This window comes from Terrapene carolina, unplaced genomic scaffold (assembly GCF_002925995.2).
Source record: "Terrapene carolina triunguis isolate 2854851 unplaced genomic scaffold, T_m_triunguis-2.0 Scaffold58, whole genome shotgun sequence".
Taxonomy (NCBI): Eukaryota; Metazoa; Chordata; order Testudines; family Emydidae; genus Terrapene; species Terrapene triunguis.
In genome coordinates, this window is record NW_020664409.1 from 77,792,002 (window position 1) to 77,808,182 (window position 16,181).

The window sequence follows — 16,181 nt, forward strand, 5'->3', positions numbered from 1 at the left end:
ACGTTCCAGGTATACTAAACGACAATGTATTAGATATTCAATTCAATGATTCCATAGAGTTTAAAATCATCAAATTTTGGTGTAGACCTGTTTATAAGCCGACCCCCGCTCTTTGATGCGTCACTTTTTTACCAAAAATATTCGGCTTATGAACGAGTATATATGGTATATTTTCTTTTTAAAGAAAAAAATTTGATGGTGAAAAACTGAAAACAGCTTCAATATGAAAATTATAAGATTAAAGAAGTGTTTTACAATTTTTCATTTAGATGCAGCATCTCTAAAGTCTAGACACTAAATTGCACTGGAGCAGAGACCACAGTGTAATCTGGGGCAAGTCTTAACTTTTTTATCCCTCCATTTCCCCATCTGTAAAAATGGAGCTCATACCTCCTAATTCACTGAGTGTGATTTATTAATGAGTGTCTGTAAAGTCTTCTCAAATGCTTGGTTGCAAGGTACTACTCTCATGCAGTGGTGGTATTTGCTTACCTACAGTTACTGCAGCTACAACTGGAGAAACTATTACAGACAAGGTTACACCACCTGCAATAGCCAAGTTTCGTTTGTGTTTCGAAATGTCTTTGCCTTCATATCGATTGTGAATCTTGAGGGAAGAAGAAAGAAGAGGGTTTCAGGATACATTGCACATAACATAATGTAAATAGTTTTGGCTCTGTTCTGCTATGGAGCAGTGTGTTGTGTGCTCTCAGCTAGAGACTATACACTATTAATTTAAATCCTTATATACTCCTTAAAAGTTAGCCTCTCAAAGAGGGACATTAAATAATACATCTTTCTTAGTGATTTTACATTAATTTATACAATTTAAAAAAAGAAAGCATAAGTATTAGAAGTTCCTATAATCCCCATGTGTGACATTCCACAGGGTACAATCCGGACGGATGAACAGCTGTGTCCCCTCAAGTCTCCAACCTGGGGTGGCTTTTACACTGCTTCGCTGTGAGAGCAACCACTTCTGGTCTGCCCACACACAGCTTCTAGCCTGTAAATCACTCCCAGCTATACTCTCTGAGTGCTATAGTTAGCCACCAATGAATTAAACTGCAGGGCAACACCAGCAAACTCCCAGTCCCACACTTTCCCCCAAAAATGTGTGTCTGGTACTGCCAAACACCCTCCTGGACAATACAAGCTCATATAAAACCCATCATTTCATTAAGAGAAAATTATATGCACCAATCTTGTTATCCGTTCTGAAGTTTCCCAAACTCTTCAGTTCAACCAAACACTGGTTTAGATAAAACAATGAAAAAGTTTATTAACTACAGAAAGATTTTAAGTGATTACAAGTAATGAGGCATAAAAGTCAGAATTGGTTATACTGAAATAAAAAAGGTAAAATGCAACTAATACCTTACTTAAACTAAGTGAATTCAAAGCAAAAGGTCTCTCACCACATTCTAGCAGTCTTACTGGCTGAATCTTTCAGCCAAGATTCCACACACCCCCAGTCCAATGATGCTTCCTTTGTCCTTTAAGTGCTGTCAATGCCATGAGTAGAGATGAAGGGAGAAATGATTTGGGGCTTCTGTTCCCTATTCTTTATACTTTTCTTAGAAAATCATCTTCAGCTTAGGTTCAGGAGAGAGAAAGGCCGTGAGATGGGAACTTCCAGCTGTTTGGGATTTTTTTGCCAAGATGTAAATTCCTTGCCCACACCCTTTTTCCTGCCAAAGAACGGCTTCTTATCCAGGTGATAGTTTATTTGATAGTTGATACCTGGCTGAGGCATCAGTTTGCCTTTTGTTTTTGAGGAACTGGTTTGTGCTGGCTTCTCTAAACTTAGAATATGTCTCAGTAACGTCATACAGTAGAATCTTGTGTCTTTACATACAATTTTGCCACATGTTTTACAAGGACACTAATGATCAGCAAATTATGAGTTTTCAAATGATATCTCACAAGGCATACTTTGTACAAAATTTATCATAGTTTTGTAAAATGGGTGAACATATGGGTACAGACTGTCACATCTCCCCCCTTATAAAGCTGCAGGAGGGTTAGCCACTGGATGACCCATGGGCAGTAGGTCAGGGCCCTCTTTCAAGTACAGGGCATCTACCACCATATTTTCTTTTCGGTTTATCTGCACAATTTCCCTATCGAACTCTTGAAGTATGAGGCTTCAGCGTAGAAGCTTGGAATTTGAGGTTTTAGTTCTCTTAAGAGATCATTCACCATTGATCTGGCTAAAGACCTGAACTTTCTATTCAAAAGGTAGGGCTTCAGTTGCTTAACTGCCCACACCATAGCATAGCATTCCTTTTCTGTGACAGAACAGTTGAGGTCAACTATTTATTTAAGGCAGCAATTGGGGGCTTCTTGTTATTCTCCCGTTTGCATTAGCACTGCACCCAGACCAATGTCTGATGCAGCTGTACACAGTTAAAACATTTTGTCAAAATCAGGGCTAGCTGGAACAGGCTTTTCAGACAAGATTTTCTTTATCTTATCAAATCTTTTCAGGGATGCTTTTATCCCAAATGACTATTTGGCCGGGTCTTTTTACATAAATCGGAGATTGGAGTTACGTCAATGAACCCATGCATACACCTTCTGTGATTGGCCTGTACCCCGAACCAAAAACAATTTACAATGGCTTCAACTTTCAAAGGATATGGGGATATTTGACACTCCCCTTCACCCCCTCACAACCCAGTGTCCTAAACAAAGGACTCTGGCTGCTTGAATTTTACATTAGAGGCTTTTATGGTTAGGCCTGCTTCTTCGAGTTTTGACAGCTCAATTACCAAGTGTTCTTTTCGATCACCCCAAGTGTCACTAAACACTGCAATGTCATCCACATATGCTCTTGCAAAGTTCTGTAAATCTTTTAACACTTTGTTGACCAGCCTCCAGAATATGGCCCCAGCATTAATTAAACCAAACAGTAACACTGAGAATTCAGAGTCTATATCAGTGATGAAAGCAAATTTTTTCTGTGCATCCTCATCCAAAGGGATATTCACCATGACTCATGCCAATACTCCTTTTAAGATTTCTAAATTTCACCGTATACACTTCAGGGGTGATTTGAAACCTTTGTAAAACAGATTCCTTAAATTAAGAACACATCACAGCTTCCTGAACTGGCAATTCATTAAATACATTCAAAAATTTACCAGACAGTTATGCAACCAGTGTGGGGATTTTCTTGTCCTCAAGAATCTTCTGAATTTCACATAGATTTTCAAAAGTAGTGAAGTATTCCTCAATGCAGTCTGTCTCTCTGTATGTAGGACACAGCTGCTCCCAGCCGTGGATTCCTCGAGTGATGGGAGATGTTGGTGACTCTGGGATCTTCCCATGCTTTTCTATCAGCTCCAGATTATATTTCCTCTCCTTCTCCTCAGCTTCTTCTTGTCTCAGCTCCATGGCTTGCTTAAGGGGTTCAGCTTCCTGTTCCTTCAGCTCCATGGCTCTTCTATGGGTGGCTTCTTCAGCTTCCCATGCAGCAGCTGCTTCTTTCAGTCTCATCTCTGCTTTCCACATTTGGTACTGCGTTCTTTCTCTTCTTCTGCTGCCTCCACTCTGGCCAGCTCCAACTTTGTAATTGTTTCACTTTTGATCATTTTTATACTTCACTATTTCTATTTCCCTTACCTGAAATAAGGAAACAGAAAACAACAAACTATCCCCCCTTGAACTGTTTCCAGCCACCACACTTGATACTAACTTAAAATTGCTGTACCAGTGCTTAAAATGTAAACTTCACTCAAAACAACAAGCTGTGCATATACCCTGCTCCTTGCTGCGCCACTGAGGCATCCCCAGGGTACAATCTGGACTGATAGACAGCTGTATCCCCTCAATTCTCCAACCTGGGGTGCCTTTTACACTGCTTCGCTGTGAGAGCAACTACTCCTGGTTTGCCCCCACACAGCCACTAGCATGTAAATCACTCCCAGCTATACTATCTGAGTGCTATAACCAGCCACTCATCAATTATACTGCACGACAACACCAGCAAACTCCTGTCCCAGACTTCCCCCCAGAAATGTGCGTCTTCTACAGCCCAGAACCCTTCTGGACAACACAAGCTCACATAAAGTCCATCATTTCATTAATAGAAAATTATTAGGGCTGTCAAGCAATTAAAATAATTAATTGAAATTAATCGCGTTATTAAACAATAAGAGAATACCATTTATTTAAATATTTTTGGATATTTTCTACATTTTTAAATATATTGATTTCAATTACAACAGAATACAAAGTGTACAGCACTCACTTTATATTTATTTTTATACAAATATTTACACTGTAAAAAACAAAAGAAACAGTATTTTTCAATTCACCTAAGTACTGTAGTGCAATCTCTTTATCGTGAAAGTTGAACTTACAAATGTAGAATTATGTACAAAAATACCTTCATTCAAAAATAAAACAATGTAAAACTTTTGAACCTACAAGTCCACTCAGTCCTATTTCTTGTTCAGCCAATCGCTCGGACAAACAAGTTTGTTTACATTTGCAGGAGATAATATTGCCTGCTTCTTGTTTACAATGTCACCTGAAAGTGAGAACATGCGTTCGCATGGCACTGTTGTAGCTGGTGTCTCAAGATATTTACATACCAGATGCGGTAAAGATTCATATGTACCTTCATGCTTCAACCATCATTCCAGAGGACGTGTCCATGCTGATGAAGGGTTCTGGTCGATAATGATCCAAAGCAGTGCAGATCCACAGATGTTCATTTTCCTCATCTGAGTCAGATGCCACAAACAGAAAGTTGATTTTCTTTTTTGGTGATTCAGGTTCTGTAGTTTCCACATCGGAGTGTTGTTCTTTTAAGGCTTCTGAAAGCATGCTCCTCACCTCCTCCCTCTCATATTTTGGAAGGCACTTCAGATTCTTAAACCTTGGGTCTAGTGCTGTAGCTCTTAGAAATCTCATATTGGTACTTTCTTTGCATTTTGTCAAATCTGCAGTGAAAGTATCCTTAAAACGAAGAACATGCGCTGGGTCATCATCCGAGACTGCTAAAATATGAAGTAAATGGCAGAATGCAGGTAAAACAGATCAAGAGAATACAATTCTCCCCCCGAGGAGTTCAGTTACAAATTTAATTAATGCATTTTTTTTTAAACGGGCATCATCAGCATAGAAGGCATGTCTTCTGGAATGGTGGCCAAAGCATGAAGGGGCATATGAATGTTTAGCATATCCGGTATGTAAAGACCTTCCAATGCCAGCTACAAAAGTGCCATGCAAACTTCTGTTCTCACTGTCAGGTGACATTGTAAATAAGAAGCGGGCAGCATTTCCTCCCGTAAATGTAAACAAACCTGTTTGTCTTAGCGATTGGCTGAAGAAGAAGGAGGACTGAGTGGACTTGTAGGCGCTAAAGTTTTACATAATTTTGTTTTGGAGTGCAGTTATGTAACAAAACAATCTACAAGTTTAAGTTGCACTTTCACGGTAGAGATTCCACTACAGTACTTGTATGAGTTTAACTGAAAAATACTATTTCTGCTGTAATGTAGACATAGCCTATGAGTCCAAGGCTAATTCCTGACCATAAAAGCTATGGAGACAGTTTGCTAGCCAAGTTTTGTGGAACAGTGGTCACCAAGACTTTGCAAATTCATGTAAGATTTGCTGCAAACAAGCAGTTTGACCTGGAAAATTTCTGAAGTCATAGAGCAGGCTATAGCTAAGGATAGTTAGAAACCTTCATCTAATTTGAAGCCTAAACGTGTTGATCGCCAGTTTATATCCATCTGTTCTTGTGCCCACATTGATGCTTAACTTAAATAACTCCTCTTCCCTCCTGGGTATTTACCCCTCTGATGTATTTTTAGAGAGCAATCATATCTCCTAAAGCCTTCTTTTGGTTGGGCTAAACAAGCCAAGCTCTTGGAGTTTCTTCTCATAAGGTAGGCTTTCCATTCCTCAGATCATTCTAGTAGCCCTTCTCTGCACCTGTTCCAATTTGAATTCATCTTTCTTAAACATGGGGGAGACAGTTTTCCAGATGAGGGCTCACTAGTGCCTTGTATAACGATACTAACGCTTCCCTATCTCTCTCGGAAATGAGCCGTCCCTTTTTTGACATTACGCTTCAGGTTAGGCTGTGATGTAAAGGGACAATACCTCACAGGGCTGTTAAGGTCAATTCATTTATATATGTGTGGTGCTTAGGTGATATGGGTCTTATAAGAACAGAGAGATAGAGGGAAGAGCTATTAGTAATTTGTATGGAAATTCAACAATAGCCATTGTTCTTCTCTTATGCCAGGGCCCAGCAAGTGTGCTAAAACATGAGGGAATAGTGTGGATTATTTTTGAAAGCAACTGTAGTGGAAAGTGAGATAATTTACTGGAGAGAAAGGACTGAAAAAGGAGGGGCCTGGCAGAGATGAATCGCCACAACTCCAGACCAGCATAAGAACCTGGGCAGAGGCAAAGGAAAGGAATCACAATTTCTTGGGGCACCAAGAGGCAGACTGGCAGATGCAAGCGTGGACTAGTCAATGGCACCATGAGTTCACGTTGATAAAACATAAAATAACCTTAGGATTTAAGAAGTTCAGGATAGCATAACTCAAGTGAAAGATCTGGCATCTTAACACTTCCATAAACAGCATTTCAAAGGTCTTTGGATAACTTACTTTTTTACCCTAAATTACAAAAGTAGGAAAAGATAGAATAAAAACATAAGAATAATTTTATCTGCTATTCGTTATTTGCTTTGCATTAGTAGCCCTAGTAGTAGTCCTTATTGCTGGAGAAAAGATACCAACTACTTATTGGTTAATGTGTTAATTCCTTGTCTATTCCCACATCAACAAAAACACAAGAGTTTAGCTGTGGATAGTTGCACTTGGTGATCAGTAAATGTATATACCCTAGTAACTTAATGAATTTATAAGCCATTAAGTACAAACACAGAAATGTGCGGGCATACGCATATGTATATAGCAGGATTTTCAACTAATATGTCAATGGCTTCTTTCTTGCTCAGGATCCAGAGGGAAAAGTCAGGCATTTTTTTTTACCACCTTTTCCCCCGTATTGTCCAGCTCTGAGTAGGATTAGGGAGATTGGAAACTCAGGACTTTTAAAAATCAGGCCACTTATTTAGGTGCCTAAGTAAGGATTTATGGGCCTAATTATAGGAATCCATTTTAAAATATTTTAGGCTTCGTGTGGGCAAACGGAGGAGCCACATTTTGAAAAACATGGCCCCACACAAATAAAATGAGGATGCTAACCATTTTTCAAGTTATGTCTGAACCTATTTGGGAAGGAATGGTGAACAGAGCCAACTGAAAGTACACCAGTGTACATGTTCAAGAGTGTTGCATTTTAAAACCAGAAGCAAGGTAAGCAGCACAGTGCACTTTACCTTACGCCCCACATACACAGGGATTCCAATAATCATAGCAGGAATAGCAATGCCAGCTATTAAAGCAATTCCTACTGGAGCTCCAACAAGCGTTCCCAGTTGCCACAGTATTTTCTTCTTACGGCTCCATGGTTTCTTTCCCCAAAATGTACAACCTGATGGGCTGATAGAAACAAATTGTAAACACACACATACAACTGCTTAGAAATGAGCCAATGATAAGTTACTTTAAGACATGACAATATCTAATAAAATTCATATTACACAGATGGCGACAGTGTCTAAAAACTATTTCTTTAGACCTTTCAGATGCTCCAATGTCCTTTGAAAGGCGCTATGAATCATATCACATAACGTCTTGTGCTGCTCAGTGCCAACACAAATTATCATTTTCACATGGAAACTGTAACTTCCAGTTATATCAACTTAACACTCAAAATAAATGGTCAGCACTAGAACTGAAGTAAAAGTAGCTATTGTGAACATCTACACCATTTCATTTTGTCACACTAAATACGTGCTGAATCCATCTTTCTGAGCTTGAAACTAAGTGAGAGAACATTTTTATTTTCTGAAATAAGATGAACAAAGTGACTATTTTAAATACCTACATAACAAAAAAAAAATATTCCATTTCTCATACCTAAACACTAGAGGCTTAATTCTCTACTCTGCTGAGACACAAGATGGCCTTCGGTTGACCAGACAATCTGGCCCTAGATATTTTAGCACAGAACATTTATTCATCCAAGCAGAACTTTAAATCAGTCTGCACTAGTATAACACTCCAGTCACTCCTGAAGTTAAATAAGAAGTCAAAACAGGGAAAAGCAAAATAATGTAAAAATCAGGAAACAGGATGTAGATAAAATGCTGAATGTATAAAATGAGAAAATATTTGTCTCAGATAATCTATAGCTATAACTATTTTTCCTAAACATACCTTAAATAATGCAAATCCGAGATCTCTTTCATGCATAGCCAACAGAATTCACAACCACACACAGCACAAGTCATGTGGTTGCAGCTTCCATCATTCATTTTTATTATGTAAGCAGCACAACGCGGGCATGGCTTTATATCATCAGCTGTTTAAAATGAAACATGAAGATCATACTATTTCTATGAAAAAGAAAAATTTATCTAAACACAGACAAGAAATTCTTATGAGTTTTGACTGATCATAGTAGTTCTGACGCAGACATATCTAAATCTTTGTTATAAATATGCTTTACTAAATCCTTAATTGCAGATGGTTTTTGGTCATGACCATTACAAACCATCAATATAGTAGTATTAATCACAACAAATTAAAATATAGAAAAATATATCACATTTAGATAGATCAATAGCTTCACACACACATACAAAGATTTTCAAAGTTAATAAAATGTAAGTTAGATATTAAACAGGCACATTAATAAATATGAATGATGACAGGCAGTTTTTGCATATAATCCTCTCCACATTTCATACTTCTGTAATCTTCACTCATGAGTCCCAACCTTTATTTCTTCTTCATACTTAATATGCATTTCACCTTAAATATTCCATATCTTTTGTTCTCTTTTTCACTCCTCTGCTCTGGACTCCACTCCATGGCCTCCCCTTAATGCTCTTGCTCCCCAAACCAGATACATTTATATTTGTTACAGAAACAGACAAATCAGAATCTGTCTAATGCTCCTAACCGAGCTTAATACTGAAAATATCGCTAAGGGTTTATTTCTGTCACTGACAAGTGTAAAAATGAACGTTTCCCAAAGGGTAACCTTAATGATAGAGTTTTGTCAGTATGCCATATCTTGTCTTTCCTTTCTGTTGTGATTCCTGGACTATTTCCCAGACAGTTACTCTGATTCAGAATTACAGGACAAACAATTCACTCACCATAGCAATATTAGTTATGTAAAGCACGCCCCATTGGTTAGCTGGTCAGAAATAACTGCTGGTGCAAAAGAAAGTTGTGGTACAGTAGGCTTTTGATGGAGAAAATGGGGCAGTGGAAAACTCCTGCAGATCCCTCTGCTGGAGACATGCCTAGCATGGGAGAGTCTGGAGCAGATGTAGAGTCAGCAGAACCAGCTCCTACACCCACAGACCATGGTGCACAGGAAGAGGGAGTGATGAAAGTATGGTGCATCTATCAGTTCCCAACTGACATGTAATCTCTAGGGGACCAGATGCATACTGTACAAGTTAGAGCTGCCCCTAGGCTAGAGTTAGGTCAGAGAATCAGGGAGACATAACGGGACACAGAACACAATCTTTCCCCTCATATGACTAATTAGTCCAATCAGAGAGAAGAGTCGGTTGGGGAGAGATAAACGAGCAAGAGAGTTTCGTTTGACAAAGCTTGTGTCAGACAAAACAGGCAACTCTTGGCGATACCAAAACATTGCTCCACTGATTAGTCAAACCTTCCTTTTACTCAGTAACAGTTGCAATAAGACTTAATTTTCACATATCTGAGTTATTTGATTTCTGGCTGGCCAATGTAGAAGCACTTTATTGACGAGCAGAAATTACCTTGATATATCCCTCACATGGAGTAACAGTTTATGCATTCTTATACGGGTGTGGTTATCAGTAAATCAATAATAATTTTGCTTTTTCAGATCTATTTATACCAGTATTATAAACCTTGTCAAAATTCCACCCACAGGGGGAAAAAAATGTGTTTTAGCTGTGGAAGCTATACAGTTGGGAAGAGAGTGGTTCTAGTCAGCCAGCAGTACTTCAAGAATGCTTGACTGCAATGTCACCGAAGATTACACTTTTAAACTATAAAACAACTCAAGATTTAAAAATCCTAAAAAGGCTTGTAACAATTGAAGCCATCAGCGCTACCCCTTCATGATTTTACCACTACTGAAAACCAAAAATTTCCCATATTAGAAAAACTCAGCACTTTTTTTTTTTAATTTAATCTGAAGTTATATTAATGTTTTATGGTTCTGAAACTGGTACAAAAAAGAAAAAAAATCAGGGTTGGAGCACATATTTCTTTCTTTGGTAATATTAATCATGTAATTGTACTAGTAAGACATTCTACAGAGACATACAATCATAAATACCTGCTGCTCCAGACTCCTGGCTATAACTAATAGATGAAGAACGAATTGTTCTCAGGCGCAGACTATGGGCTCTTTCCTGGCGAGCAGCATCACAGGTCTGGTTTGGATGCCAAATCTGTTTGCAGTGGTAGCAGAACTCAGTACCACAGCCTTCACGCCCACAGGTAAGTTTGGGACAGCTGGCACAGCCAAAAGCAATCACAGCATATCTTAAATGATCAAAAGGGGTGGGAGAAAGATTTTTGTTAATACAAAAATAATCTCTATAGACAAGATAGTAGGGCAACAGCAGAACCAGCTTAAGCATGTACTGTTGTACTGGGGAAGAATGGGGCCCCTAGCCAAGGCCACCCCACCCACCTCCTCAGACCCAAAACTGTGCAGAGCAGACACCTCCAGGGGCACGAGGACAGATGCAGAGTCACTTCTCCCCCCACCATGTAGGTTTTGGGGAAAACGGCAGGGAGGAGCTAGTCAGAAACTAAAGCTGGCAGAACTCTTGTAGGAGCAGTTTAAGCAGGGACAGATAGGCACTGAAAATATTTTTCTACAGCTTTGCCTGGACTCTCTCAGCTCTCCCCCCAAAAAAACAATCATAGCGCTAACATTATGTTTGCCACCATCACACTAAGCACTTTGCTTGTAGGTTAGAGCTCCTTCCCCTACCCTTTGTATTATCTATTGACAGTGTAAGCTCTTTGGGGCAGGGACTGTCTACTACTCTATTTGTACAGTGCCTATCAGAACTGGTCCCCAAACTCAGTTGGTCCCTAAGCACTAAAATAAACAAACAATTTATAATAATACAGGGATTCAGTATGGCATAGTCCCCTGCAGCAATCACTTCTTGGGGGAAAAGTCAAGTCAATACTCCAGCATGTCTGATACACTGATGCAACACCTACAAACGTGAAATGATAAATTGCCTTTTCAGATATCTATTAAGTTAAGTTAAATTGCTAAAAACAGATTTTCTTTTAGGGGCAAATGTGTGTTGGGGTTAGGAATTAGAGGGCAAAGCCCAGATTTTTAAATGTATCCAGGCATTGCTGCACTCAGTATTACAACCCCAACTGATGTAGGAGCCAAAATGGGACTTAAGACTAAGGCTAGGTCCACACTACCCGCCTGATTCGGTGGGTAGAGATTGATCTTCTGGGAGCGATTTATCGCGTCTCATCTGGACGCGATAAATCGATCCCAGAAGCACTCCCCCGTCGACTGCGGAACTTCTGCTCGCCGAGAGGAGGAAGCGCTGTCGACGGGGGAGCTTGCCTGCGCCGTGTGGACCCGCAGTAAGTAAACTTAGTTCGATCTAGGAAACGTCGACTTCCGCTACGCTATTCTCGTAGCTGAAGTTGCGTTTCCTACATCGACCCCCACCCCAGTGTGGACCAAGCCTAAGTGCCTAAACCCCCTTTGAAAATGAGACTGGCTCCTAAATCAGTCTAAATACCTTTAAAAATCCAGGCCTAAGAGCATACCCAAGTGTTACAGAATTTTAAAACAGCAAATCCCACATGACCTCATTCCCACCTCTCTGTGCACACCAAATCACATAATTTCTGCTGTGTTCAGGGCCTTCTGCATCCAGGAGACATGGGATCAGGGTTTGCCTCTAAGAATTTCCAGAAATTGCAGTTAGGTCAAGTAAAGATTAAGTTACTGGGAAACTTTACTGACTGTCCACTTGCCTATAGTTTCTTGTGAAAAGCAAAACATTTACATGAGTGTAATTACCATAAATAGTTATTTGACCATTTAAAAAAAACTAAAAAGATTAGCACAGCACTTGAGTGGATTAGTCTTTTCAGCATGCATATTATATAGCATTTGTTTACAGCAAAATTATCTTCATAAGACCACAAAACCAAATAAAGTACAGCCCAAGAGGTGTAATGGAAGCACAACACATGCTACAACAAAGGAGATCCAAGTTCTGATGTCTTGCCCAGTCCCTTACTCCTAGGTTGATGAAGATAAAGGGTACAGGAGAAACAGCATGTTCAGAAAAAGAGAAAGATGCACTGCAAATTGCTGTTTTGCTAATGCACTCAAAAAAGTAAATAGTGTTGTGTTTCAGGTTTCACAGAGAGTATGTCTCCTCTGATACTACTGTGCTGCTAAGGGGATCACTGAGACACAGCATGCATAAGATTAGAAGGATCGGGGAAAGGAAAGTGAAGCCCTTGGGCTCCTCAAGTGGCTCTGAGGAAGGGGAAAAAAAGTATACATTAAACCTATAGGGGGGTGGGGGGGGGAGAAATCTTCATGCTGGCATGGAAATGTTAACATTCAAGATTTTCAAATGTAAATAGTGATTTTGGTTCTCTTCATTTTTAAGGACTATCCTGAGACACGTTAAAGAAGTCTGGGTTTTCAGAGGACTGGTACCAACACTTTCTGTAAATCCAATACCTCAAATTGGGCACCCAAAGTCAACAGTTTTTACTGAAAATCTTAGTCAATGATTTTACATTTATATAGCACTGTCAACACTTAGATACTGTGGCAATGGGCACCACAGGAAAAACAAGGAGAGCCAGAGACAGATGTTTAATACAGAAATTATAGTTCACATAACGCTGAGAAGTAGCAACATTTGAGGCTGAATACAACGGCAGGCGATTAACATTACAAAACAACAATAAGACAAGAAGGGTAAAAATTTTAATAGCACTTAAGTGATTTAGGAATCTATGTTCCATTTTCAAAAGTGCCTGAGTCACTTAGGCACTTATATGATCAAGGGGCTTTTGAAAATGTTACCCAAAGTGAATAATATTGTACCTAACTGAAATTTGTTAAGTTTACAGAGAAGATGCTGTGATGAGATTGCCTACAATGGCACGTGGCTACCTGCAACTGCTAGTAGCAAGTATTCCCAATGACAAGAGATGGGACAGTAGATGGGGAAGGCTCTGAAAAGGGCCCAGAAAAGAAAAACCATGGTTGATCTGTGCCAGCCAAATCAGACTCGCAGGGGTCTGGCTGCAGGGCTGTTTCATGGATGTGTAGCGTTCCGGAGCTCTGTGAACCTCCCACTTCACAGAGTCCTAGACCTTGGGCTCCAGCCCGAGCCCAGAATTCTACACAGCAATGAAACAGGTCCGCAGCCTGAGCCCTGTAAGCCCGAGCCGGCTGGCACAGGTTAACCGCGGGTTTTAATTTGCTGTGTAGACATGCTCGGATTTACTCAGAGCATTCCTTCCCATGTGTCTGGCTGGTGGGTCTTGCTGACATGCTCAGGGTCTAACTGATCACCACTTTGGGGGTCAGGAAGAAATTTTATCTAGGTCAGATTAGCAGAGGCCCTGGGGCTTTTTCACTTTCCTCTGCAGCACAGAACACTTGCAGGTTTAAAACTACAGTAAATGGTGGATTCTCTGCAACCTGAACTATTTAAATTCAGCTAGAGGTTAGGTGTGTATTACAGGATTGAATGGTGAGATTTTGTAGTCTGGAATGTGCAGGAGGTCAGGCTAGATTATCACAATGGCCCCTTCTGGCCTTGAAATCTATGACTCTACAGGGTAAATTTTAGGAAGTGGATAGTAACTCCCCACTACTGCAGACTCTTGTAATTTTATCACAAGTCCTGGAATATTTGGTGTTTTTCTTGAAGCCCTCACTTCTGGAATCATATAATTACATAGGAAACTCTGCTTTCATTTAATAATAAAGTTTCTAACTCAAATCGTCATGAGTAAAGCTTGAAAATGTGAACCAAGTGAACTCTTAAGTTCAAAAACCAGAAGCCAAATATAAAAGAAACCAAAATGCACTTTAAAAAGACACTCATGACTTTTGTGTGTTTGGGTTTGGCAATACTGACTCCCCACAGTGGAATTCAGCCAGGACAGTAGAGTTAAACACAGCAATTTTTAGAGAGACAAGGTGGGTGAGCTGTGTAAGCTCAAAAGTTCGTGTCTCTCATCAACAGAAGTTGGTCAATAAAAGATATTACATCACCCTCACCCACTTGTTTCTCTAATGTTCTGGGACCAACACTGCTACAACACCGTATACACCAATTTTCAGGCAGTCTGGCTTGCTGGGGATATCACAGTGCAGGCAGGGAACTGTGCAGCCTGGAAAAATTCCAGTCAGAAGGGAAAGAGAGATGTGGCGCTCTATCCAAGAGAGGTGACAGCTGAGGAGCCAGGAGCCTAGAGTGGGTGCCCTTGAGGGACCACAGAGGAGGAACACAGGTACAGTTGCCCTGAATTGTGACACATCCCACAGAAATAACTAATTTGAGAAAAATAAACCTTCAATTTTAACTATGTACTTTGTAAGTTAATACTTTGCAGTTTGTCAAAGCACAGATCTAGAAGAGAATGCCTAGTGCTGCACCATGTAACAGTTAAAGCATATGTTTGTTCATCTGGAGATTGTGTATTTCTTTGGGAATCTATTCTTGAAATTACTTTATCCAATACCAAAATAGCTGTGGAGCACCTAGCAGTCATTCCACTTAATTTTTAATTTACAAGCATTCACTAAAGATGTTCTTACTGTACATGAAAATGGCACACAAGTATTTGTAAAGTATTTCTATATTACACAGACACAGAACATATTAAATGAACATTAAGGTTCCAAAGTATACTCAAAAGTTAGGAAGTGATAGAATTAAGATTGCCCATGCAACCTTAATTTGACTCCTTTGTGCATAGGTATTATGATACAGTCTTTAATTACACGGTCACATACTATTTTTCCACAAGACATCTTACTCAGTGCACAGAATGGATGGTGCTCACTTAATGAGCAGCTATTCAATATTTTGTGTTACCCTTATAGTTCAATGTGTGGACCCTGGCCTTAATTTATTGCACACTGTTCAAACCCTGCCATGAAAGACAGAATTACGTTCCTCATGAGCTTTTCTGTGGTGCCTATTATTATAGTATGAGTGCTTCACAAACACCAATCAATTTATCTTCACAACACACAATAGGTAAGGGGATGGTATTATCCCCATTTTACAGATGGGGAAAGGAGGCAAAGAGATTAAGGTCAAGACATCCACTAAATTTGGATGCCAAATTTGAGACTGCCAGGGCCTGAATTTTCAGAGTATTTAGCATTAAATAGTATTTAATATGCTCAAAGCACAGCTCCTACTGATTTTAGCTTTAGCTTTGAGTGCTCAGCACTTCTGCAAATCAGAGCCCTGGTATCAAGTTGGGTACCAAAAAATGAGGAACATACCGTTAGTGACCACCTGTAAAAAAGGATGGTTTAAGTGATTTGTCCAGCATTCCATAGGAAGTCTGGCAGTGGCAGGTATTCAGCTAAAACCCCTCACTTTATTCACTACACATCTTCCAACGTTTGCAACAAATAAGGCAGGAGTCCAACAGATAACACACTTTATTACACAACCCTGATTCATCCCCAAAACACATCCATCCTGCACTGAATGCGGCACACTGAACGTGGAAAAAAATAGTCTTTAATTATATGATCACTTACTATCACAACCCATTAATTCTGGCATTTCCGAACTTTTGAGTGCTTTACAATGCAACCTTAATAATGTTATTTTAACAGTTTATTGTGCAAAATTTCCCAAGTTTTTTAAAAAAAGCAAACTGAAAAAAATAAATTCCATCATCTAGCATTATATTGCCACCCACATGATCCATCAGCAAGATTGGATTCACTGCCTGGATCTCGGTCACGTGAGCTGAGTAACTGATAGCAATAATTGGTTGCCA

General features: G+C 39.6%; 1 protein-coding gene across 3 annotated transcripts in view; it reads right to left on the reverse strand.

Annotated features, from left to right (window-relative positions):
* Positions 1-16,181, reverse strand: part of RNF19A (ring finger protein 19A, RBR E3 ubiquitin protein ligase) — a 95,729-nt gene that overhangs the window by 10,595 nt on the left and 68,953 nt on the right. For all 3 annotated transcript variants that reach the window (XM_026663430.2, XM_026663419.2, XM_026663425.2), the window contains 4 exons: positions 10,456-10,664; positions 8,322-8,466; positions 7,379-7,541; positions 493-607 (listed from right to left, as the gene is read on the reverse strand). In XM_026663430.2, coding sequence (XP_026519215.1) covers positions 493-607; positions 7,379-7,541; positions 8,322-8,466; positions 10,456-10,664 — 632 coding nt within the window. The remainder of the gene's footprint in view (positions 1-492; positions 608-7,378; positions 7,542-8,321; positions 8,467-10,455; positions 10,665-16,181) is intronic.